The following is a 25,007-nucleotide window of genomic DNA, read 5'->3' as shown; positions in this document are numbered from 1 at the left end:
CGATATGAAGTTCCGGTATCAAATGGGGCCCCTTTCGAATGTCAGTCTTGAAATACTGAAGTCAACTGCTAGTGCCATGCCGATGAAAGCAATGTCGTATTTCGCATCACGATTTTCTAGACAAGGTTCGTAGGGAAGGCGTCCAAAAGCTGAGATGCCGGAGAAAACCGAGTCTGCCCACAGTTAGAGTTAGTGGTTAGATTTTTGGCAGATGAGAATAAAAGAGGATCTGAATCACCTGTGTGCCGCCCTCCCCAGGCAGCGTGTTGAACCATAAAGACTGATGAGGTCCAGCAAGGCTTTTCTGCTCATGTGTTACACGGAAATGGCTGGTCACACAAGGGCTACGGTCACGAGACCTAGGGCAAAGACCCTCACCGACTTCTTGTATTTATAGCGACCTTTGGTCCCTCAAGGACTTGGAAAACCAAGGACCTTTGATACCAAAGACTGTTATTAGATGAATTGAGCTATTAGCTCCAAGCCCTCCTTGAGCCCTTGTCACATCATGTCCCGCTTGGGCGGCTGCAATAGTCACCCAACCAAAGACCAAGATTGCCGAAGAGATCATGTTGTTATTCGATGGTAGCTCGAGGTTTGGGAAGAAAGTCCAAGAGCGTCTGGTTTTGCGAAGCAATCTAATTCTTATATAAGTGGTTGAAATCCAGCCCGGAAGCTATTGACCACTGTTATTTAACTTGTCCTCCCAAGCAATTGCCACCTCAGTTCAAGCCTCCGAATATAACCGATCTTGATAAAGCTCATGATATGTTCATAACATGAAGCGGCTACTTGACCAGACACAGTTTAGCGGACCCGCCTCCACGCTTATCCTTTATCGTGGCTATATTGCCAAAGAAGGGTAGTACAGGATCCGTGTTACAGTAAATAGATCGGGCGAAAACTCCCACCGCTCGGACTCTGATGGCAGCCGCGTCATAGTCTTTTATTCGCCTGCTATCCCCAAAACGGGACACATGTATATATCGCAATTAAACCCTTAGGCCCTTATCGCAACGCGTTTCATGTAGAATCTGCACAAATATGTAACAAAACCTTGCAAAGTGCCACAGTTGTGATTTATTATGCGACAGCAGAATTCAAAGTTACCCCCAACCAAACTACCATCGCCGTCCGGATAGAAGACCTTAGTCAAAAATCACAAGCTACAATGGATAGGCCTCAAGCGCACATTGATATGTTGCCGCCAGTGCCCGAGCAATATGCGAACGAAACGACGCCGTTAATCCCCGAACCTCGTTATACCGCTTTTCCTCCTCCGCCCAAATACTTTAAATAGCTAGGTGAAACGTGGTTTTTTACAAAGGCATCGATACCCGTCATTATCGCCTACATGTTCCAAAATAGTCTACAGACAACATCGATCCTAGTTACCGGACGCCTTTCTTCCGAAGCACTGGCAGCCTCTGCCTTCTCTTACACGTTCGCCATGGCAACCGCATGGCTCATTGCCCTCGGTGGAAGCAGCGAATTAGACACATTGGCCGCAAGCAATTTCACAGCCTCCAAAGACAAGCGCAACCTCGGAATTCTTCTGCGAAGAGGGCTGTTGGTCTTGACCGCGTCCTCCGTCATTGTCGTTCTGTGGTGCTTTTCTGAGCCCCTATTCAGGCGGTTTGGACAGCCGGAGCACATTTGCACGCAGAGTTCTTGGTTTCTCCAGCTACTCGCTCCAGGCAGCCTCGGTGAGGTCTGGTTTGAGTGCATGAAAGAGTTCCTGCAAGCGCAGAGGATATATGATCCTGGAATATATGCCCTGCTTATTACGTCTACGTTAAACCATGTTCTTAATTATATCTTCGTTCACATCTTTAGGTTTGGCTTGTATGGCGCTCCCATGGCCACTGGCATATCATACTGGGTTTCATCCTCTTTTAGTTGCCTATGCGGCACTTGTTTATGGCGAGGAGTGCTGGAGTGGCATTCAACTGGAGAGTTCTCTGAGCAACTCTTGGACCTTTGCTAAACTTGCCCTTCTGGGTTTCGTCCATGTTGGAACTGAGTGGTGGGCGTTTGAGACTGTTGCTCTTGCCGCAGGCCGACTTGGCACCACTTCCCTTGCGGCCCAGTCAGTCGTTATGACTGCCGACCAGATTATCAACACCATTCCGCTTGACCTGGGCGTTGCAGAGTCGGCACGCTTGGGGAACCTTCTGGGGGCCCAAGACCCCAAGGCCGCCAGACGGTCTGCCCATTGTGCCGCCGTCCTCTCTGTCCTCTCTGGCTCCATCATTCTCACGATTCTATTTGCAACAAGATACTCCATAGGGGGGCTGTTCAACAGTGACGAGCGCGTCATTGGCCTTGTTGCTGACATTATTCCCTATGTGGCGCTGTTTCAGATCGCAGATGGGTGGCATGGCAGCTGCGGCGGAGCGCTGAGAGGCATGGGACGTCAATGGGTTGGGGCCCTGGTCAACTGCGTAAGCTACTATGGGGGCGGACTTCCTGCTAGCATTTATCTTGCCTTTTATGGATGGGGTTTAGCCGGTCTCCGGGTAGGACAATGTGTGGCACTATCTCTCGTGGGATCTTGGAGTTGATTATCGTGGGGTTGAGCAACTGGAACCACGAGGTGCAAAAGGCCGCTGGTCGACTGGGTGAGGATAATAACTTGCCTACATACTAGCCTATATAGGTCTAGGAGAAAATTACATTTACATGTCAAGTTTCAGCTATGTGCTTGAGCTTGTCTTGCCGCGTGGCCAAGAGCCTCCCCGCCTCCCAAATTAACCAACACCTTTGTTGGAACGAAGGCAGCAATTACAGACAAAATCCAAGTAAATAAAGTTGTCAAACATCTATTTTCCCTCCTGCTGATAACTCGTAGTCAATGTACAAAATAGCCAGTCGGAGTGCAAGGCTGCAAGGGAGATAAGTTGACGACGCAAGCGTTTCACTGATGGGCCGTGCTATTCGTGCTACCAACCCTAACTATTCGTGCTAATGCCCCACCTTAATTTTAGGCCTACACCCTAACCTACCACGCCCCGCTATATAATTTCACATATATTACCCTGGTAATAAGAGAGTTATTACGAAATACGATTTAAGACGCAATGATAATAAAGACTTATAATACGATTACGAGCGCGATTAGAAAACGCTATAAATCACATATAAACTTAATTAATAGGTAAATAAGCTACGAAGTAAGTAGTAGTATTAGGGTCGCTAGAAATTAAGGAAATTATCCCTTAAATACAGCTAAAAGAGCCGTAGCTTTAATAGATAACCTCTTAGAAGCCTAGGTAGCGCTTATAATAGTAGTAAAATAATTAATAGCTCGTAAATATATATATATATTTATTAAAAACATTAAAAATCGCGTTTTTAAGCGATTTATACCCTATTAGTACTTACTTAAGCTTATATTATTAAAAAAATAATACATTTAAATACTATTAATTGAATTTTTAAAAAGCGGGCGCGACCATGTAAGTGTATGTGAAAATGTATAGTGGGGTGTGGGCAGTCAACCACTAGGCTAAATCGAGCGGTAGTAGCACGAATAGCTAGGGTTGGTAGCACGAATAGCACGACCCTCACTGATAAGGCACGCATATTTCTATTTATGGTAATTTTGTGGCACCGATGCCGGTCGCTCCGGCCCGGAGTCGTGTGGTGCTCTTTGTGCGGCACAAAATTGCGGCACTAGACCCAAATTTACACCGATTGGTTTTCAAAATGCGGGCACGGCCATATGGAGGTGTGACGGGTCTTAACAGAGTATCTCTAATGGGAGTAGTATTTTAGCGCGTCTAATCGGGGCGGTATAAACCCTAACCCTAGGCTTTTAAAACTTAAATTAATGAGGTAATTAAATTATATTACTTATCCCGCTGCTATCCTTACGGCGTTGGACTGATTGTGTGGGGAGTCCGTGTTGACCGCAGTTGCCACTGGATAGTCGGTCAGATTGCTTTTGCTGTCTGTAAGTCATACCTAGCACCAGCCATCTTGGGCTTCAGCTAATCGTGGCCTGAAAGTTGGCGCGGGAATCCAGATGGGAAACACTGCTGTGTGCTCACATGTGTTGATGCCTATCCTATGCAAAGCATGGCCACCATGACTTTCCATGCTGTTATGCTCAATCTATCTGCATTTATCGACCCCTTTGTGGGTAGGAAACGTGGGGTTTACTTGGACCAGGCCATGTCATTATCACTGTTTTCTCGCATCCCTGTTCTCGCTTCGCTCCACAGATTCGGAAGAAGGCTGCGTGACAAATCGGGTCAGCCGACATGGGTGAATCCTGAGTTAAGTGGATAGTGGAAGTTGGTGTTGGCAGCTGAGGGTGATCCACGTATCATATTTGCATACCACAAGACGCACTACTGAGGAAGCGCCGTTAGCAGTGGTTAGTCAGTTGAGCGCCTAGGCGCCCATGTATCGACCGTTTTTATTTCAGCCAAGCTTGGTCCATGTCATGATAGCCGACATGGAAGCTATAACAACCAGCAACTACACCAAGTTCTTCGACTTGGGTCTACAGAGGGCCTCCCTACTTAGGCTTCAGCACTCGCTATGCGCATACCTTGTATAATAGAAAGAAAGGGAGCATAGCCTATATAACTTATGCTGTAAGCTCTGTCTATAGTGGTTCGCCCTAATACTTGAGGATCATATTGACACTAATAGTAGCAATATAGGTTGGGATCATACGGTCACACGACCGCTGTTTTTATAAACCTGGCCCCAACTTACGAAGTACACAGCACATGTCGCGCCCTTGCGTCGGCAAACCTCCACATTAGCTCGTCGAGGATGCTGTGATTATCGTGGGGCTACTTGTTGGGTCGATCCGTTATAACTCGTGGTCGCAGTGACTTGGAGGGGATTTACAGTGGGTGTATATGTCTTGACGGTGAATGAATGACGACATGGCCTTCCCAAAAGCGCATTGTGGTGTCGTATTGGATGCCCACGCTCTGTTGAACAAAAGGAATCGTTTGTCTAGTTCCAAGGGCATGCATCAAGCGAAAGTACCATCATTTCTATGGGCTAATGACACAAGAACAGATCATGGTGATACCAGTTCAGACAGGCTTTGCATCTCCAAATCCGGGCCTCACGGAAACAACAATCTGTTTTCCGGGACGGCGCCAAGTCTCGGCGCTGATGAGAATACAGAATACTACCCAAGCGAGGCCGGTCTAAGCACAGTCATAGAGCATTGTGCATTGCGACATTTGTGAATCTGCCCCATTCCGTTGATTCCATCCTCCTCGCCACTCTCATCAGCGTCTAATATGTTGACAGACTTTCCAAAGAATCATCAGCTGAGCACAGGATGGCCCAAGTGCTGTATTAGAATGGCGGGATGAGGTTCAAGGCATTGGTTGGAATACATTACCTGAGCGATGTAATAGAAGCAGTGCATAAAGTGTTGATCGTCTTCCATGATGTTGTATCTTCCGCCGTCATTGGCATGTCTGTGCATGACACCGCCCACGGCCACGCTTCGACTAGTATCAAGTTGGATGCTTTACAGGGCAACCGGCAATTCGACGACGGTGGTGAGTATGTCATCATGACCGGGGCGGACGAGGAGAAGAAGTATGATGATGGTTACCGCTGAGGAGAAAGATGCGACAAGACATGTGTGGAGCGGGGCTGGCAGTGTCATTGTAGAAGGTGATGTATGTGGGAGTCAAGTAGAATGGACCAACATCAACATGGAAAGGCTTTCGAGTGACAGAGGCGGTCAAGTCCCTTTGGGCTTGTTGTGGCCTTGGCTCGACAGCACAAATTCAAGCATTGAAATTTCAGCAGATGGCAATAATGCCTTGTATTTGAGCCTATGCACTTATTTTCCTAACTAGTCCTGAACAATGACACCAGCATTTAGTAGCCTTATTTGTATTCCCATCCGCCAAGTGCACATTATTTGCCCGGCGTACACCAAAGAGGCCTACCAATTTCGCTTGTCGAGCCTGGAACCTGGCATGTCGTGAAGAGGGCCTGGCAACCTTCTGTTAAGCGCATTCTCTTGGCCATTTCAATAGATCGCACTCTGGTAGCATATATTCTTCCTCCTGCATCCATGCGAGTTTGAGGTGAGGGACTTTGACAGTCCCCAAATTCACACTTGCCTCCCTTCTTGCCCTGAACACATTGGCACGGAGCGGGTGTTTTTATCCGCTCAATTACCTCTTTGATAGCCCTTTTAACTTCGTCTTCGTATAGAGGCAGAGGTGTGTTTCTGGCTCTATCAATCTCCTCGTGGATGAGTTTCGTATTACTGGACCAGTCTGGGAGTGTTATGCCGAGTATCGGAGCAGGCGTGGTCGCTGCCTTTAACCACTCATCTAGGAAGTGATTTCGAAATTCGCGTTCTAGCTTTGCCATATGATTAAGAGCTATGGCTTCAAGCTTCATGTGGAGCTGGTATTTGCTTTCTGCCATTGTTGAACAGATTTTTCGTTTCAGCTCCGGTTGTACATGCGCGCTGATATCATCATTGACGCTTTGGCCCTGTTGTGCATTGGGCATTGTAGCGTTTTCCGACAGGACCTTGTGAGCAGCATGTAGATCGCCTGTGAGCTGCGACGCCTGATATAAAGTAAGTATTTGGTATGTCGATAGTTGAGTTGTAGCATTTGCAATGAATTCATCCGATCTGAGATGATTAATCAGTCTTTTGGCATTATCGAGCCACCCCTCTGCAGTTTTCTTGGCAAGGAGTTCCATATCCCAGAATTTATCCCGCTCATTCTCTGCTTTTATCCAATTACTGAGCTCTTGTCCTACCTGCATTACCAGGGCAATCTCCCAGAACCCGGAGACGAATAGAGCATCTTCAGTAAAGCATAAAGCGGTGTGGGCTACATCAACATGTCCATGTCCCCGTTCCGCATCATCTGCAAGTTGTACAGCGCAGCCAATGCCGGGCAAGATGGAAGTCACTACTGCGGCTTTGTCCAAGACGCTGGCGTCGCTTGAGAATACATCCGCCACGGCTTTACCGTAAAGTGCGAGTCCGGCAACAGCCAGCGCACCCTCTCCAATTTTGGTGCCAAGTCGGGCGATTTTCTCGGGCCGCGGCGTACTGAACTCTGGTAGTCGTGCGCTCAGCTCATTGTATAGCTGGTCCTGCTTCACCACGCTGCCATAACCAAACTCTGGTAGAAGACTATCAAAACTTTCCTTGGATCTCTGCTTGGCCATCGCCATGAGCTCGCCATCGTCGGCCGTGTCAACTGCAGCGGGCGCCTTGTCATGCAGCTGCGGGATACAGTTGCTCTGCCTTTGTGATAGAAATCTTTTCGTGCGTGGACAAGGCGGCAGCCCCAGCGTTTCATCAGAAGGCTTCCCCGGCTTCTCGCCAGTTGGCTTGTCAATCTCAGATGTTCCCTCTGCAGGCTTGAGCAAGGGAAATTGGCCGCGCCAACCCAGGGCCTTTCCATTCTCGTCCATGAACTCGATGGCGTATTCCTTGGCAGACTTGTCCTGAAAGGCCTTCCAAGGCTCCTGATTCCGCGCGGGGTGGCCCTCGGGAAATCCGACAAGCTGTGGCGCCCCTCCCCCGGCTCTAAAGGCGTCGAACGCAGGGTCATAGTCTGGATTGAGGACGTACTTGCCCTCCTTTTGAAGCCGGTCAAATCTTGTGTTGCTCAACTCATCGACAATGGTGTCATCCCGGATATCAGAAGAGTCGATCCAGCCGTGCACCTGTTTCCAGGAAATGCCACCCAGTGCGGCAAACTCCACTTCGTCCACTACAATATGCTGGCCAAGAGACCTAGGCATGTCGACAAAATTGGGTGTGCCACGGATACGATAGACAAATCGGTTGTTGCGCGATGGGTAGCTGCGCGCCACCTCGAAGTAGTACGAGGTAGAAACATAAGCGGTGTCGATGGTGACGCCGCGCTCCCGCTGCAGTTGAACAGGCCATAGCTCGTACGCCCCCGGTGACTCATACGAGGTACGTGGGAAAAACCCGCCTCGCTTCTTAGCTTCGTCCCAAGACACGGATTCTCCACGAAAGACGAATTCCGGGTTCGGATCGGTGTCAAATTTTACCCTAGGTGGTTTCGGTGGCTCTGCCGGCGGCTGTGGACGCCGGAGAGCCGGAGGCCCCTTGGGACGCGGCGGAGGAAGCGGGGGACGGCCCGGTACCGGCGGACGCGGCGGAGGGGCCGGAGGACGGTCTGGTACAGGTGGGCCTGGTGGCGATGGTGTGGCAAGCCCATGGCCAGACAATAGAAGCAGACGGAGTGCTGTTATAACAACGACCCAACGAATATGCATTGTGATTTTCTCAGCCTGGCTGTCAGTTATTAGCAAATAATAAAGATGATTGACAGACACTTTAAAGGTAATATTTGCAAGACATGAACCAGTCTTTATAATTCTTTGACGGGCGATCCCATCCCTTTGAGTGCGCGAAGGTGCCACTTGCCTACCGAACAAGAATATCAGCTAATAAAAGATCTTGAATTAAAAGATACATTTTCTTACTAAGAAGTGATATGATAATATAAGTATTCATAGTTTCCTTATTTACAAAGAGCTACGTCACACTTATTAGAAAGGTATAGAAGCTGACCTTGTTTCAAAGGTACGGAGTACCCGTTAGGTATCGCAGAAAAAGTGGGGACCGTTACCTGACTGGCACCTCCGCGCACCCAAAGGTACATATATGTATTAAAACTGCCAACATACCATAAAATCCTATTATAGTGATGGCATGTCCTAACCCATGTTATAACTCAATACATGTAAAATATCAACTGGCTAGTTGTACACTCTAACCCCTGTCCAATCAACCACTCGTAACCCAACAAGGTTAATAGAGGAAGGGGACCCTGCCACCCACAACGCAATTGACAGCGTTACGTGGAGCGAGGGTTTCCCGACCATGCCACTTTCTACCTAAGGTTGTAGTGGTTAAAGTGGGTCATGGCATGATTATCGGAATCAGCTGTTAGATACGCCGGGGAAGGTTATATCATAATTCTCAACTGCGAAACTACAGGTCCAATAATAACGTGAGCCCTATAACAAGGTGTAAGTAAAGCGCCATCTCTTATTAACACTGAGCTTGTGATAGAGGCCATCGAAATCGCACTACACAGGTCTGCACCTACGGCGCCAACAGTATTCTCCGGACCTGTTGGTGGGTTTACTTGGAAGCCTCAGATCGCCGTCGGCCTTGCCTCTGCCGGCGCATCCTCCACTCCTATAAACTTGCGGATATTCAAGGCTGATGTGCGTTTCGGCGAATATGCCAACCTCGCGGTCGATGAGGATCAAAAGGGAGTAAAGAGAGAAGCAAGGCTGCGCGAACTCCTTGAGCAAGTTGAGGCGGATCCGTCCGTGCTAGACGCTCCGGACACACTGGGTCGAGTGTCTTGGGAGGTTGGCTGCACACTATTTGATTATCTGTCGTTGCCAGATGATGAAATGGATATCCAAGCAGTACTGAATCTATTGATGTAGACTCGCTCGTGAGTATCGAGATCCGTAACTGATGGCGGAGGACGCTCGGACTGGAGACAACAGCCTTAGAGACTGTGAAGGCGGGTAGTATTGAGGGATTGGGCAGGCTGCCAATTGCAAGTCTGAAGAAAGAGTACAGCAAGGGGTCAAATCTGTCATCAGACGTCGCAAACAATGCGTCATCTTTGGTGAGCCGCGTGAACAATGATGCCAGTCGCCTACCTTGTGCTTGAAACGTCTGCAAGATGGGACTACATTACAACTTTTCCAAATCCATTATTGTTAGATGTACGAGTGCGACAGTATAGATAATATTGATACTACGCTAAACAACTCACCGTCTACCCAGTTCTTGCGTCCTACCTAAAGCAAGCATCAAGGGATATCTTGCCTCGCCACATTCGCCCCGAATAGTTTGGTAATATTGCTTTCTGATTCCAACGACGAGCACCGTGCGCAGGTTGCACCTATATGACGGTACAAAGGCTTACTTTCGAGCTAAAGCCACATCCACAATTCACTCATTTGCTTCGTGGACACGCATTTTGTTCCGCCGATGCGAGGCAAACAACAGCTCTACATGCACCGCCTACTACGTTCGGCAAAGATGGTACCCGGTAATTGGGCCGTAGCAAAATAAGATATATAATGCTATGACCAATATTTGCGCGTGCCCAACATCATCCAAGTTGAGCCAATCCCATATTAACTCGCCATTGCAGAATCCAGATAATGTCCATCTTCTAAAGCCTCTGATATTGTACCTCCCATTCATCGCCTCCAGCAGATAAAATAGCACCCTATGGACGTCATTTAAGACTTGCCAGGTTCCACTATTTAAATTGGCGTATGGAACTAATTTTTGTTCGAGTTTCACTGCATTTTGTTGGGCTCAGGGTCGTGGCGGCTGCAACAGCCTGCAAATAGATCTCAGGCGGCTGTGTGACACTGTGCAATTCCTCATAAGCAATCTATGCCATATGGGATTTATCAATCGGAACTACCACAGGCGTACCTACCAGGATTCTAGGTCTAGGTAAGAAAACTACGGAGTATGCAATACTAAATCCCATCATCGTCACCCCTTGTATGCCTCACGAGCTGATGTCACTTCTCCATCATGATTATTGCTCTCTTGTGATGCTCAAAAGGATTCTACTGGCCAATCACAAAGTTATATTTCAAAGAGTCGCAGAAATGCGCAAGGCTTCACTACAGGTGTCTGCATCCACCCAGGGTAGATCGATCCAACCACTACCAGAGAACTCATAAGATGGTTATCATCGCGATCTGGACTACACACAATGAAGAGTTGTTTCAATTTCTTCCCCAAAGCCAATCATAATGGCTGTGTTGTCCGGTGAAATTCAGCCGCAGCAAATAGGGGCAGTCTTCCAGGTGGGGAGTTGAATGTAGTACATGGAAGAAATTAACGAGAAGGTATTTAAAACAGAACGTCCCAGAAAACTAGGCAAAGGAAAAAAAATCCGCTCAAGATTGATAGCTCTGGTAACTTGACTCGCAGCAAACAGGCGCCGCTCAGGCAGCACAGCAGCCGAGAAAAAAATAGAATGATCCCGTGTGCCGCTTCCCTGCTGTAACCAAACTACCATCCATTGCCAGAGGCGGAACACGCATGGGAACAGTCATATCGGCAGTTACACAGAATTGTATCGTGCTCATTTGCGGTCCGGACAGGCAAGACGAGGCGGTCAGAAGCCCCTGGCAGACAAGACCACATATTCTTCCGCGTTGGTGATTCAACGTATCCCCTTAAAGCAGTAAAGGCTGCGACGAGGTATCTCTCCACAAGGCCCTGGAATCACCCTAGCACACCTCTGTGATCGAATTTTCGATACTTCTATTCTGGTGGATGTTAAGTGATCATAGGAGTATCAATTAGCAGAACATGCCTGTTGTTCGTAATCCTTGAAAGATACCTCGCTATAGCCTTAGGTTCCTCGTGCTTACCGATGTAGCTTCTGTCGCACAGGAGCATGAAGATTTAGTAGTGTATGCCTATAAACCAGGAGTTTTCATGGCTACAGTTCAGGTTTGAGTCCCAAGAGAGGCGAGATCGATAAAATGCGCTTCATCAAGTTGTGATACTACATCCTTGTGTCATTCAATTCTGAGTTGCTTCTAATCAGCATGGATATTATACAATAAAACAAGTGTCACGGTATTATCTGGAAAACTCGACGACAATTGCCACAGCTTTTAGCGGCCAAGAGTTGTGGTGTTGGAAATACAACAGCCATTTACACGGCGGAAAAGGCCGTTATTGGGGAGGCTTTTGGAGGCCTCAACTGAACGAACTTTATGATATTGACGATGGACGAAGATCTCTGTTGAGCACACTGAAACCTGAAAATTGACACCAGGTGCACGCCCTTTTATACATACCCTGTGAGAGACCCCTGCCGAGACCCTCGATTCGAGCTCTGACTTGAGCCCTATAAAAAGCAACTACTGATTGATCATGACCAACCAGACAGCCTCTAAATATTACAAGACTTGACCTTTTTGACCCAACAAGTGGCTGGGGGCATCGATTTTGCACACCCCACAAAGGACCCAGTGTGGTTCGGTTCGGCCCGAAATACCAAATCTTGCTTAATCTTCACCGTTTATAACCCTCGGGTTAGGCTTGAGGCTGAAACTCCGGCCGCGACGATGCTTAGGGTATAAAAAAGTCTCTTGGGTAGTACGCGGAGGACGCCTTCTCCATGCGCCTCTTTTTGTTTTCTTTTTATTGGATGCCATATCTCTAGTGGAAAGGGAAAAGAACAGAGACTCGATAATTTGTTCTCGACCAGACGAGGCTTCGCAGGTGTCTAATCGATACCATTACCGCCCCTCCCAGAGCTTTCAGCTTTGGGATCGACACCAAGCTGGCACCTAAAAAGCGATGTTCGGAAACTGTCCGACTTGACTGGCAATCATGGGACTGTATGCAGTGTAGCATGACATGTCGCATGCGCTGCTGTATGCTTTTGTGTGTTGGCTTTGAATTGAAAAAGGAGTCTGGTGTTTCATCAAACTGGCAAGCTCCTAAGTGCGTCACTTGGTCATGATATATCCTGGTATCGTTACAGTCAAGCTAGAAGCAATCATGTCTCGAGAGTAAGTCGTGAAAATCCTGCGATCCCCAGTGAGATTCCTATAAAAAAAACCACACGAGACCTACGGGCTTACAGACTAACTCATTGGGGCTGTGAAATCGGATGAAACGCCTCTTCACGCATAATGGAGATCCCTGGGTTGTCCATGGACACAATATCGCAGTCTCCCGTTGCAAAGATATTGGAGTCTGTTGAACGAGCCAAAGCATTCAAGCTCTGCTTACGTCGCATTTGGGCTGTTGCTGGGAGTCTGTCGAAACCTGCCTGTGCTCATACCAGCCGTGGAATGTTTCCAGTCCCTAACCACGAGAATTAGCATCTCAAGCACGAAAAATGTGCCTTCGATCTCTGCGAGCACTCGAGAGTCTATTTCACCTCCGTGCCACAACATCACGAGTGCGGAGCTAACTGCGGTACGCTTCGGTTCCCCTTGGAGATGTGAAGATAGAATGAGATTCACTGCATTCCATCTGGCGTCCAAGAAGGGACATTCCCAGATCGTGCGACTTCTGCTTTCAAAACAAGTGGATTCTAACATTAAGGACTCGGAAAAAAAGACTGCGCTACAGTACGCAGCTGAAGACGGCCACAGAGACATTGTGAAAAAGCTGGTAGAAAACGGGGCTACCATCAGCCACAAAGACCAGAAGAAACAGACAGCGTTGGATTTGGCAGCTTGTAAGGGCCATCTTGAGACGGTTTGCAAATAGCAAGTAGAGCTGGATACCAAGAATAAAGAAGGCCAGACAGGCCAGACAGCGCTACACTTGGCGGCCGAAAAGGGCCATGTATCGGCTGTGAAGGAGCTCCTTAAAAAGAGAGCAAAGGCATCCGTCTCGGGCTCAAGGGAAAACACAGCTTTAGACCTGGCATCTGAAAAGATGCACTCTGATACTCTTCTCATATTGCTCGAGGTCCTCAACAAAGGATTCGATCAGGGAGAGCTTGACAAGGCCCTGCTTTTAGCTGCTGAAAACAAGAGTGAAGATACGGTCGTCAGTCTACTCGAATTTGGGGCCAGGTCAGGGCTTCAAAACTCTGAGAAGATGACAGCCTTGCAAAAGACAATCCAGTGGAGTAACGAACGCATTACCAAACAGATCGTAGATAGTCAGTCCCACCTGGATACTAAAGACAAGCAAAAAGCGCTTCTGATGGCCGCAGGAAAGGGGATGAAGGATGCAGCGGAGGCGCTACTGAAGAAAGGAGCCGCTTTAAACTTAAGAGTCAAAGGGCCGAACAGCGCTACATCTGACAGCAATCATCAGCCACCGGGAAGTCATCATAGTGCTACTTGATCCGCAACGCCAAGATCGACCTGCTGTGAACCTGAACGACTCATTAAACCGAACAGCTTGCACTGGGCGGCCTTCAATGGGCTCAAGGTTGCAACTGAACTCATCCTTGATGAAAAAGCAGACCCCGTCTTGCAAGATGAAAGGGATCAGACGGCTCTTATCTTGGCAGCAGGAGCTGGGCGACTCGACTTCGTCCAGACGCTTCTCGGGAGAGGAAGCGAACCCAAGACAACTGACAAAAACGAGAATACTGCGCTTCGCCGGGCAACAGCTCGTGGGTATGACAAAGTGGTCCGCGGGCTCCTCAAGTGCATGAAAACTAATGCCTGCGACAAATACAAGCAGGAAGCACTAAAACTGGCTGCGGAAAAGGGCCATTCGTCAATGGTCATGATGCTGCTCGACGGCTTTGCCGATCCAGCCAACTGTAAGTTGGTGATTCCACATGCATTGTTTCTTGCAACTGCCAGTGGACAAGCAACGGCAGTCGACAAACTCCTGGACAGAAATGCCGTTTCAAATTATCGAGACTCGCGAGGCCGGACAGCACTGATCCTGGCGTCCGAACGAGGCTACACTTCCATAGTCCTGAAGCTCCTCGGGGCCGAGGCTAGCCCAAACATCCAAGAATACTCGGGAGGCTCCACAGCATTACATTTTGCAGTCCGAAATGACCATAGATCCATAATAGAGGTTCTTCATCTTGCCGGGGCTGACCTCGACGTCCAAGACCATGCCGGACGGACTGCACTCCTCGTGGCAATGGAGGTAATCGATTCCCGCATTCCCAGCGAGGATCCCTATAAAGTGCATCTCAAGCCGTTTAGAAGAAAATATCTAATATTTCTCGACGCAGAGCGTCGGGTACAAGGCGTGGGCTTGGAATCTTTCTTTATTCTACGTTACTTGCTGTCCTATCGAGCAAGCACACACATCCAGGACATGCTTGGCCAAACAGCGCTGCACTGGGCCGTTAGGCCGAACCTCATCTCACCTCGAAAGACCTGATTTACAGTTGTCGAAATGCGAGTCTAGACGTCCAAGATAAAAAAGGACGCACTCCTTTACTGTTAACAGCCGAGCGAGGACATGTTGGACTGGTAGAACTACTACGTCAAAGCGGCTTTCAGCCGGATGTGCCAGATGAGAACACACAAACAGCGCTCTTGCTGGCAGCGAAGAATGGAGACAATATGTCGGTAATGCTTCTGCTTCACAAAAAGGCTGATGCAAATCTTTCCGACCATCGAGGGGAACGGCTTTGTTGCAAGCGGCGCAAAATGGCCACGAGTCGGTCGTGGCCTCTCTTCTTGCCAATAATGCGAACCCAGATACCCGGGACAATATGGGTCGCACGGTGTTGCTACTAGCAGCAGAAAATGGCAATTCCTCCATTATCGAGAAGCTACTCAACTACAAAGCGAATCCAACAATTGCATATCTCAACGGGAAGAAGGCATGGCAGAAGGCTATAAATCAAGGGCACGCAGCCGTGGCCAATCTCCTTCTTAGTTCCAAACCTGAAACGCAGATTCAAGACATGAAATCTACCAATGAAGCATTGCTATTAGCATCTTGGAAAGTTTGGGTTGATCTGGTCTGCGTACTCCTCAAGAAAAAAGGCCGACGTAACTTTCCAAAGCAGGGAAGGATGGACAGGACTACATATGGCTTCCATGAATGGACATCAAGAGGTTGTGAAGCTCCTGGCTGATAATGGGATTGGCGTGACTATTAAAGACAACAAAGGCTGCACGGCGCTATTCAAAGCCGTCGAGAGCGGATTTGTGTCCATTGTAAGACTCCTAGTCAAGACAGAGGAAGTCTCGGCAGATATCAAGGGGGGGATTAGACAAGAGGCGTTGTTATTTGCGGCTGAAAAGGGCTATACAGAGATGATCAAGATACTTCTTGAGAGCAATGTAGATTGTGACAGCATTGACCCTGTCGGAAGTATGGCAATGTCACTTGCCGCCGCCAATAGAAACACGCCTATAGTTGAGCTGCTGCTGAGGAAAGGGGCAAAGTCAGCCATCGAAGATGGCCATAAAAGGACGGCTCTACATCATGCAGCATGGGGGGCCTTTGCGAATTTGGTGAAGCTTCTGCTCGATAATCGAGCCAGCTTCACCGCTCTTGACAAGCGCAGGCAGTCAGCACTGCATTTGGCGGCGGAACGGGGCGCGAGAAGAGAGCAAATGCCAACGTGAAGTCTGACGACGGTCAGACAGCTTTACACCGTGCTGCTTGGGGTGGCTCTCTCGAATTAGTGACATTACTGCGCAAGAATGGTGCTGATCCGTCCCTTCGTGGTAAGAGTGGCAATAAGCCGTGGAAGGTAGCTGCCGAGAAGGGCCATGAATTGATAGTCAAGGTGCTTCTGGGTGAGGAGCACAGCCTCAAAGAAGAATGCATTTTGGAAGAAAAGGCATTAATATCTGCGCCTCGGATGGGCTATTCAATCGTAGCCGCCTCGTTATTGGAAAGGGGTATTGAGACAGCCGTCAGGGATAAGGAGGGGCGTACACCGCTACATTTGGCCACGGAGCGTGGCGACAAGAAGCTTGTCGCCCTGTTGACGAAAAACGGGAGGCATCGCTCGACATGCTGGATAAAGGGCGGCGGACGGCCCCCCGCCTAGGCGTCCAGAACGGCCATGTGGCAGTGGTCGAGGAGCTGCTTGAAAAGGGGGCAGATGCCAATATCCAAGGCGAGAATGGACGGACTGCACTACACTTGGCGGCCCAGAATGGCAACTTGGAAATCGTTCAGATACTGGTTAAAGACAAAGCAGATCCGCATGTTCGTGATGTAGAAAGAAGAAAAGCTTGGCCTCTCGCCGCCGAGGCGGGCTATAACCAGATCGTTCGGCTGCGGCTAGAACAGGAGGTCGACCTGCATTCCCAGGGCCAAAACAGGGAGGAATTATTCCTGCAGATGGCGAAACGGGGTTCTTTGCCCATGGTGCAGCTGCTCCTCAAAAAAGTTGTTTATAAGGACGGTCAAGATACATCGGGAAAGACTACAGTCCGCTTGGCTGCTAAGAATGCTCAAGAGGAGGTAGTCAGGCTACTATTGTGGAAGGGTGCAGACCTGGGCATTCCAGACTCAAGGGGCCAAACACCATTGTTGTGGGCTGCAAGAACCGGGAGCAACAAATATGTCAGCTTGTTCCTTGAGATCATCTCTAGCGAGCCCCAGAAGGAGACTCAGAATGGACCTTTTGATGATGCTGATAGCGTGTCCTCTGGCGAGGCTGGTGAGGCGTCCCTCAAAACCTCCTCCAGCATAGATTGGAAAGAATCCCCCATCGAAGCTGCCGTGGTTGACGGTTCAGCAACAGTCCAGGCGAAGAAGCAGATTACCAACAAGGAAGCGATAAACCACAACGACTACAAGGGTCGGACAGCACTGCTAATAGCCATCGAGAGGAATCATGACAGTGCTGCGAAGCTGCTGCTCAACAGAGGCTCCCCGGATATCGACATACGGGGCTTAATGCGCAAGAGCGCACTGCATCTGGCAGCAGAGAAGAACAATAGTACTTTGGTGAAAATGATGTTAGAGAGAGGGGCTGAACAAACTCTCCAAGATTCGATTTGACGGACGGCGTTATTCGTAGCCGCTGAAAAGAATAGCAACGACGCAGTCAAGACACTTCTAGAGCTCGGGTCAGGCTCTCAAGATATGCAGAATTCGCTAAAGCGGACTTCTTTACATCTGGCAGCGGAGAAAGCGAACAAGCCAATTGTCGAAATGCTACTCAAGATTGGAGCTGAGGTAAACATCCAGGACTGGATGGGTAGAGCGGCGCTTCTATTGGCGGCCGAGAATGGCGATGGGCAAATCGTTGATCTTCTGCTGAACAAAGGTGCCCAGCAACAACTCGAAGACTCGACGGGACGAGCTCCTCTACTCATGGACGTTGCACATGGAGACAAGGTCGTGGTGAAGCGGCTTCTAGCAGACATTAATGCCAACTTGAGAGTTACAGACTCAAAGGGCCGAAATTTGCTAAGTCTGGCTGTTCTCAGCGGAAGCAAAGGTGTGGTATGGTTGCTACCGGAGACAAAGGTTGGTACCAACCGGTTGGCAAAAGGCTCTGGCTAATAAAAGATGATGCATGAGGCATCGTGACCGAGAGAAAGAAGGGATTTTAGAGGGTGAAAGAACACACGACCTCTATTGAGAAGCAAGATGCCAATCAAGCGTAGGTATGTAGGTAAATGTGTAGAAAAGTGCGTGGCACGTGGCTTCACGTGATGTAGACCCTAACATGACGGACAGGACAAACCGTCCTTACCTTCTAGCCATCCTAGGGGTCGGTAGTCGGCACTTTACCACGATGTTACGCGGGGTCATCAGGAGACTGTCCCTCCAGATGTCTTTCAAAGCTTTAATGTTATTTATTTCCATACATGTGCTTTTCGGCCAACTTGAAGGTTGGAATTTTCTTAAGATCGGGAATGAGATGAATAGAGTAACAGTGACAGAAAATAAAATATAAAAATAGAATAGAATGAAATAAAACAAAGTCCTGCCCCTGTCCACAGGAGAATGCATACCACCCGACCATTGCTCGCCTACCTGACCTGACCCGACCATTGTAATTGACCTGACCTGACCACTGGTCTTACCTAATTCGTCATTCATATCCCTTGGCTAACACTGATGTCTAACCCTAACCCTGATGCTTAACCTAACTAACCCTAACCGCTAAACCCCTTGGGGGGATATCCACTATAAGCTCCACTATAGCTCCCCTATATTTCACCCAAAATAGTAATAGCAATGGTCAGGTCAGGTCAATTACAATGGTCGGGTCAGGTGAGCAATGGTCGGGTCATCTACACTCTCCTCGCACTGTGGCGTTTTGTGCCTTGGCCGTCGAAGCGCGGCTACCAGCTGCCCGAAATGCCCTTTTCCAAAACTTCCTGTGCTGCTTATACTTCATGTGCTCTCTACTGTACCGCAGGCCGCCGGGGAAAAAAGTCATCAACAGCGCCAAACCGGCCCTCGGGATGTCCTTTTCAAGCTCTATCAAAGCCCCCATGACCTTTGCAATTTCGTCTTTTTGCAGAGGCGCCAACCAGTCCGTGGACGGGTCGCTTACGTCGTCATCGGATTCTCCGCCGTCATCGACTTGTTTCCGGGTTGCGACAATGGTGGAACGGGGTTGGCGTCGAGTCATGTGGAAACTGGACGTCCCTGCTTTGCGGTGGCTGCCGACCGCGTAGAGATTTTGCACCATGCCGATTCCTCCCACGCCAACAAGAAACCAACTGTGTTGCCTGAGACCCGAGGCGCTTATCAAGAGAGCAGTCCACAGAATGGCCGATATCACGGTGACAAGGACGGTCCCCCTCGGCACTTTTGACTTGGCCCCGGCCAGCGACTCGACATCCCAGGCGCCCGGACAGCCTACCATGACCATGACGTGAGAGCTTCCGTTGCCCGTCGTCAGACAAGTGACCTTTGTCTTATTGCCTCCCAGAGGCCGGCCGGCCCATTTCTCCGTTTGCCACTGTGGCAGGACGCCAGTCACCAGCGCTAGGATGCTACCGCAGATGGTGATGAGGAAGATGCCCTAGTTATCCCAGACGATCCAGGGAACGACAGAGAGAACAATCTGAACAGCCACGGCGACCCATCCCAGCATCCAAACAGCATCGACGTCTGCTCTGCGGATGGGCTGCAGGTCGAAAATATCGATGCGGAGGGAGACTATGGCCGGGTCGACCTCATGGGCGGATTCGTGATCGCGTAATATCCGGCCCAGCATCCACGACTTGTTGCTTGTGACAGTTCTATTCTCGCCATTGATAACAATGCAGGGGAAGTCGGGCGTCGGCATCAGCTGATGGTCGCCCACCGCCGACATGAGCGACACGAAGGCATAAGCGACTCAACCAAACGAAAAGGCCACGGGAGTGATGCCAAATCGAAGCCCCTTGTCAGTCAGCTTGAAAGACCCTCCGACGAGCTGTGCGATGGCCTTCTGGACAATATCGCCGCCGATGAGCAATAAAAGAGAAAAGATGTCGCCCGGGTTGGTCCACTGGCTGCGCAATTACTCAGCCGCGTCTTGAGGTGCTGCGCTCGGCTCCATTGCGAGCTGGCGCAAAGCGTGAAATCGCAGTTCGGTAGTGGTTTTCTTTAGTTCTTTTGGCGTTTGGCGTTTGGTAGGGTTATATGTATGTCAAAGAACAACCACAAATTGGCTTTTCTTTTGTCCTTGTATTTTCCCCCCGGCTGCACGCGCCAGGACGGCAGTGCGCAAAAAGAAGAGGCTCTGTGCTATTGATGTGACAAGACGCAGGGTCCCGGCTAAGCCGAACCTGCAGTCGCGAAATAATAAGCCCGCACGTGGCTCTTACTCTCAATACAACTATGAAATGAAGCCGCCACAGCTGACGTAACCACATACCCATTTGTTCATCTACCGCAAGATTCCATCGTCGTATGATGTATACGCCAATTTGCACGTCTATCACACAAGGTTCCGCGACATCTGCAACAACGTCAACGTCATGGCGATAATGGGCTTGCAGAGAGCCAAAATGTCAATGCGACAAGGGGTTCTTGGGGTTCCAGATCTGTTGAGAAATGTTGACTGTCTGGGAACTCGCGCGGCACCAGGCCCAGGCACCCAGCCTACTGCTTTCCTCGCCGCTCCAATCCAAGACACGGCGTACTTGAATGTCAAAAATGTCAAGTTATCATGTCTCTGGGAAGGCTGATCAGTGATGGAGACCTACGGTTAGCATAAGCCAAAGAGGTCTTGGTGCGGGCCGAGCCGCAAGTGGAACGGAGATAAAGGTGGAGCTGCCGTGGAGCGGCGGCATCAACGGGTCTGGTTGCAATGTTAATGCCCGCGAGTCTTAACAGGTGGTTACTGGGAAGTTTATTAAGGGCTGAGAGAACGAACCCCACCCTCCGTCGTAGTATTAACCGCAAAGTCGGCTCTCTTCCATCTCCCATCGCCATTTCCCTTCTTCTGCTAACAGAGTCTGCGTAACGAGAAGTACTTGGATATCGTGCGAGCGTATATCTGATTGTTCTTGAGAACATGCTCTGATTGCACAGTTAATACCCCCTTATATTCCGTTTATCCACGTTTAATCCATTACGCCCTAATCAATAAGGATATGGCCTCCGCGGACGCCAATCAAGAGGAAGGATGCATTGCGACAACGCTTCTAAACTATCAGAAGAACAGAAGGTTGTCGTACGGCAGGGGGGTAAGATCCATCAAGCGTAACTGAAGACCTAACTTCCAAGAGCATTAGTCGACTCATTACACTCTCTCCAGAACCTGGGACACACCATGTATGAAACGTTAGAATCATGCCAGCTCATGGTGCAGGTGACTGATGTGAGGATATGATGGCCGTTGCTATCTATTGCCGCCGCCGCGGGCTTCGCAGAAGCACAGGAATATAGTTTTGATCGTGCCTGTTAAGGGCTTTTAGTGTTAAGTACTGTCCTTTCTTCACGTCTTCATGCCAAGAAAGTCATAATACAGAACAAGGTGTCTCTGATCCGGCGAGAAATCGCGGTTGCAAATGAGGGTATAGGGTAGGCGTTTCCCGAGGTCAAGGAATGTCGTTTTGTTAGATAAGAGCTCGTTTATTCAATAAACTGCAGAATCAAATGAAACAATGGAGAAACTTTGAGACTTTCGGTTCTACCAGTGGGCTATGCTTAAATGAATTCTATCGCCACATAATGCGTAAGCCACATAGACCCTGTCAGGGTGTATTGGAGAACTGCCAGCAAGCAACCAGTTTATTTTGAATACCCTCGGATTGCGCCATCTTTTAGACTGTGCTATCATCTCATAGAAAGCTATATTATAGATTGCAAGCTCTTCGCCTTTGAGCAAACTACGACCAGCTTTTAGGATCGATCTTCAGCATCAAAATGTTCCGGCCAAGGCGTGCGGAAGTGATAAGTGGCGCCTACGTCGGGAGGTCTCCTGCATCTCGTCTGGCGTCAGCTTGACTTTCAAAACCCGAGCATATTCGTCTAGCCTCTGTGGTTTGGAAGTGGTGGTGACGGCAACAATATTATTCTGCATCACCCAGGCGAGAAGTACAACGACCTCAGTCGTGTCATGTGCCTTTGCTACACGGGCCAAAGGCTCTCGCAAGGGCCCGTTAGGACAGCGGAATGCGGGCGCCAGTCCCTTGAACGATCCGACTGGGATGTCATTCTGGCACAACCACGGGACCTACTCGTTTGCGCGCTGAAGTATGGGTGATACTTGAAAGCCGGCGGGTCAGAAGCTCCTTCGAGTGTCGCTTCGACATGGTGGCGCAGGTAATTGCTGACGCCGATTGACTTCACCTTGCCTGCCTTCTTTAGTTCCTCCATGGATTTCCACGCCCGTTGAAAGTCGGCATCCTTCTTGGCAAAGAAGGGGATATGAACCAAGTAGCTTCATGTTATGTCAGCAAACACTGGGTCCGAAACGTGCGCAGCGCTCGACAAGAGACAGGTCAAAGTATTCCATTTGCATTTTTTTAAGGCTCTGGTGAAGTGTTGCAGGGATGTCTTCGATCCCCTGGCCACTTTGTTGGTAATGAAGAGCCGATCGCGAGGAACCCTAGATTCCTTTACAGCGACGCCTAACTCTTCTTCTGTTCCATACATTTCTGAACAGACTAGATGACACTATATTTTAGCTACATTTAGGCTAGGGAATTGCAACTAACCACGTAGGATATTATAAACGTATTATAATACGTTAAATAGTAAGACACACTAGCTAAAATTATTGAATATAATACATACTAAGTTATTTGAGAAAAAAAAAATCAAAAAAACGGGCTGGATAGAGGGCATCTAGTAACACTGTATTTTAGCCGTACCTGGGCCAGGGAACCGTAACTAACCACGCAAGACACACATGAACGCATCGCGATGCGTCAGACACACTAGCCGATTGGTGAAGAAGATATTATAAGTTAATTTATTCTTATTATAATAAGTTCATTATTACATTCGCAATATATATTTAATACTCTAACCTTGTCTCGTTATCTAACCTGCTTGTATCGGTGTAAATAAGCTCCGCTAAGAGTCGACGCTCCTCCAGATTATAGCAAGGTCGGGGATTCCACCAGACTCGTCTTGGTACAGGTCAAGAAATGAACTAGCTTGCAGGGCAACGGCTATAATCCCCATCCTGAATATTGATATCCTGAGCGAATCAAGAGGGCTTCCGCGCAATTATCGACGTTGTGCCCAATTATCTTCCGCTGCCTCGAACTAGCATCTGTATCGACGCCGTGCTTCCCATACCTCCTGGCATGCTATGGTTAAAATTCCATCCTCCAACCCAACAGCTAGCGTAAGCCCATCACTTGCACTTCCTGGGAAGTTTGTCTTGTGCACATTCCAATGTACTTCTACTCCACAATGCTCATTAACCAACGTCGAGCACAGGAGCGGTGTCAAGCCAAAATGGGTTCCAAATCTATCTAGGAAGCCACTGAATACGATACCGACACGTAAAATCTTCCAGTTTTTGCCTTTGTACTCTAGGACGTCATTTTCACCCATGCTGTGTTGGTCTAGTCAAGGTAAACGCCGCTTCCAAGCCTTTCTGGTATAAAGGCAATGCCCATCTTGTTATCCAATCTGCTTTCAGTACCTTTGTTATGTCCGGTCGCTCGCTTGGTCTCCATGCAAGTATCCACCGGAGGAGCTTAAATAACGCATCCCTCTCGTCTTCTCTAATCGTTTTCATATCCCGAGATTGTCGTGGTTTTTGCACCCACTGCTCAAACCGCCGTTCCCATGATCAGATATCACACGCATTACTTGAAGGTCTGCCTGCATCATTATACCAATCCGGCCGCTTCTCCCATCTTCCCCACCACTCAGACGGCATGGGACCCTGCAGTTCTACCTGCTGCGCTATGATCTCGTCCTGCGGTGCGAGGAACCCGTCAATAAGCGACCTGTGGGCGAGAAGCTCAAAAATCACGCAACCCAGGCTCCAAATATCAGAGGCAAATGTGAGAGGCGTTGCTGGCTCAAAGAATGCCTCGGGTGGCCGGAGTACAACGGGTGTATATGATTCGAATCGAGACTTGCCCCCTGGCTGGAAGGCAACTCCAAAATCGCTGAGTATTAACTTCGCCTCGCCTAGGGTTATGTTATTGCTTGGTACGCCCAACCATACTGAAGGCACCGCGTAGGAGGGAACCCCGGGGTTTGTTGATGCTGCCTCGGCGTCGAGACAAACTACTGGCTTTTGTTCCGGCTCCCCGTATGGTGCGTAGAGTTGCTCTACTGACAGGGTATCGAGTGATGAGGGCAGCTGTAGGAGAAGGTTGCCGAGATGAAGATCTAGAGCACGGGGTCAGTTGAGGTGTCGGCGTAAAAAAAGAACGGGACACTCACCTCCATGGGCATAACCCCTAGCGTGGACGAGGGACACGGCCGTGACTAGTTGCGCAGCAAGAGATCGGGCAACGTCAAGCTGAAATAAAGAGCTACCTGATGCCTCCCTCGCGTCCCGCAAGCTGCATCGTGCCGGAAGGGTCACGAGGCATGGATGAGTGCCATCTGGCCCGTTAATCTCGAATCGATCAAGTACGACGGGAATAGATAGTCACTGAGATGCTCTACTCCATGAATATACCCGTACTCGGCAGGTGGTGCTGACATGGTCGAGTACTGCGACTGGAGGAAGCTCTTACGGTTGCCGCGCGGCGCAAAAAAATCTGACGCGGCAGCCAGAAACCCATCTGCAGCGCATGAGAGATGAGGATGAAGACTGCATGTTCCATCTGGAAGTAGGTGCACCGATTCCTGATGATTGAATACGCGCTGAGACACGCGTAACGAGCAGCTCTACGGAGTATCTCAAGGCTGTTTTTGTTCGGTATGACATCATCCCTAAATAACGGAACAATTTTCCGGTGCAAGGCTCGTCCCACAATGACTGATTGACGGCAGGAGCGAAGTTCATTCAACAACGACTATCAATGGGAGACGTCAGAAGGACCCCAGAGGCGATCACGTTACATTCAGCTATAAGACGCAGGACCACTTGGGTCGCGAGACACATGTCGCCTGCCACGGCTACGTCAAGGATCCCGGT

The 25,007-nt window shown here is 49.2% G+C and overlaps 9 protein-coding genes across 9 annotated transcripts; 5 read left to right on the top strand and 4 right to left on the bottom strand.

Annotated features, from left to right (window-relative positions):
• Window positions 1-1,450: 1,450 nt before the first annotated feature.
• Window positions 1,451-2,564, top strand: ERC1_1 (ethionine resistance protein; the record flags this gene model as incomplete). Its single annotated transcript, XM_007808475.2, has 2 exons — window positions 1,451-1,706; window positions 1,837-2,564. The coding sequence occupies 2 exons, from the start codon at window positions 1,451-1,453 to the stop codon at window positions 2,562-2,564; spliced, it is 984 nt and encodes a 327-aa protein (XP_007806666.2).
• Window positions 2,565-5,820: 3,256 nt separating this feature from the next.
• Window positions 5,821-8,277, bottom strand: J3458_005516 (uncharacterized protein; the record flags this gene model as incomplete). The annotated part of the gene is made up of 1 exon (XM_007808474.2): window positions 5,821-8,277. One exon carries the CDS (start codon window positions 8,275-8,277, stop codon window positions 5,908-5,910), a length of 2,370 nt encoding a protein of 789 aa, XP_007806665.2. The 3' UTR covers window positions 5,821-5,907.
• A 5,197-nt stretch (window positions 8,278-13,474) lies between these two features.
• J3458_005515 (uncharacterized protein) lies at window positions 13,475-13,891 on the top strand (the record flags this gene model as incomplete). Its single annotated transcript, XM_066118849.1, has 1 exon — window positions 13,475-13,891. The coding sequence occupies one exon, from the start codon at window positions 13,475-13,477 to the stop codon at window positions 13,889-13,891; it is 417 nt and encodes a 138-aa protein (XP_065976370.1).
• Window positions 13,892-14,203: 312 nt separating this feature from the next.
• On the top strand, window positions 14,204-14,899 carry J3458_005514 (uncharacterized protein; the record flags this gene model as incomplete). The annotated part of the gene is made up of 2 exons (XM_066118848.1): window positions 14,204-14,318; window positions 14,379-14,899. The coding sequence occupies 2 exons, from the start codon at window positions 14,204-14,206 to the stop codon at window positions 14,897-14,899; spliced, it is 636 nt and encodes a 211-aa protein (XP_065976369.1).
• Window positions 14,900-15,216: 317 nt separating this feature from the next.
• On the top strand, window positions 15,217-16,101 carry J3458_005513 (uncharacterized protein; the record flags this gene model as incomplete). Its single annotated transcript, XM_066118847.1, has 1 exon — window positions 15,217-16,101. Exon 1 carries the CDS (start codon window positions 15,559-15,561, stop codon window positions 16,099-16,101), a length of 543 nt encoding a protein of 180 aa, XP_065976368.1. The 5' UTR covers window positions 15,217-15,558.
• A 394-nt stretch (window positions 16,102-16,495) lies between these two features.
• On the top strand, window positions 16,496-18,001 carry J3458_005512 (uncharacterized protein; the record flags this gene model as incomplete). Its single annotated transcript, XM_066118846.1, has 2 exons — window positions 16,496-17,432; window positions 17,514-18,001. The coding sequence occupies 2 exons, from the start codon at window positions 16,496-16,498 to the stop codon at window positions 17,999-18,001; spliced, it is 1,425 nt and encodes a 474-aa protein (XP_065976367.1).
• Window positions 18,002-18,433: 432 nt separating this feature from the next.
• J3458_005511 (uncharacterized protein) lies at window positions 18,434-19,325 on the bottom strand (the record flags this gene model as incomplete). Its single annotated transcript, XM_066118845.1, has 1 exon — window positions 18,434-19,325. One exon carries the CDS (start codon window positions 19,323-19,325, stop codon window positions 18,735-18,737), a length of 591 nt encoding a protein of 196 aa, XP_065976366.1. The 3' UTR covers window positions 18,434-18,734.
• A 153-nt stretch (window positions 19,326-19,478) lies between these two features.
• Window positions 19,479-19,772, bottom strand: J3458_005510 (uncharacterized protein; the record flags this gene model as incomplete). The annotated part of the gene is made up of 1 exon (XM_066118844.1): window positions 19,479-19,772. The coding sequence occupies one exon, from the start codon at window positions 19,770-19,772 to the stop codon at window positions 19,479-19,481; it is 294 nt and encodes a 97-aa protein (XP_065976365.1).
• Window positions 19,773-23,699: 3,927 nt separating this feature from the next.
• J3458_005509 (uncharacterized protein) lies at window positions 23,700-24,310 on the bottom strand (the record flags this gene model as incomplete). Its single annotated transcript, XM_066118843.1, has 2 exons — window positions 23,700-24,221; window positions 24,305-24,310. The coding sequence occupies 2 exons, from the start codon at window positions 24,308-24,310 to the stop codon at window positions 23,700-23,702; spliced, it is 528 nt and encodes a 175-aa protein (XP_065976364.1).
• Between the last annotated feature and the right edge of the window lie 697 nt (window positions 24,311-25,007).

The sequence above is a fragment of the Metarhizium acridum genome (assembly GCF_019434415.1).
Source record: "Metarhizium acridum strain ARSEF 324 chromosome Unknown scaffold_31, whole genome shotgun sequence".
NCBI lineage: Eukaryota > Fungi > Ascomycota > Sordariomycetes > Hypocreales > Clavicipitaceae > Metarhizium > Metarhizium acridum.
This window is presented reverse-complemented; position numbering and strand designations above follow the sequence as displayed.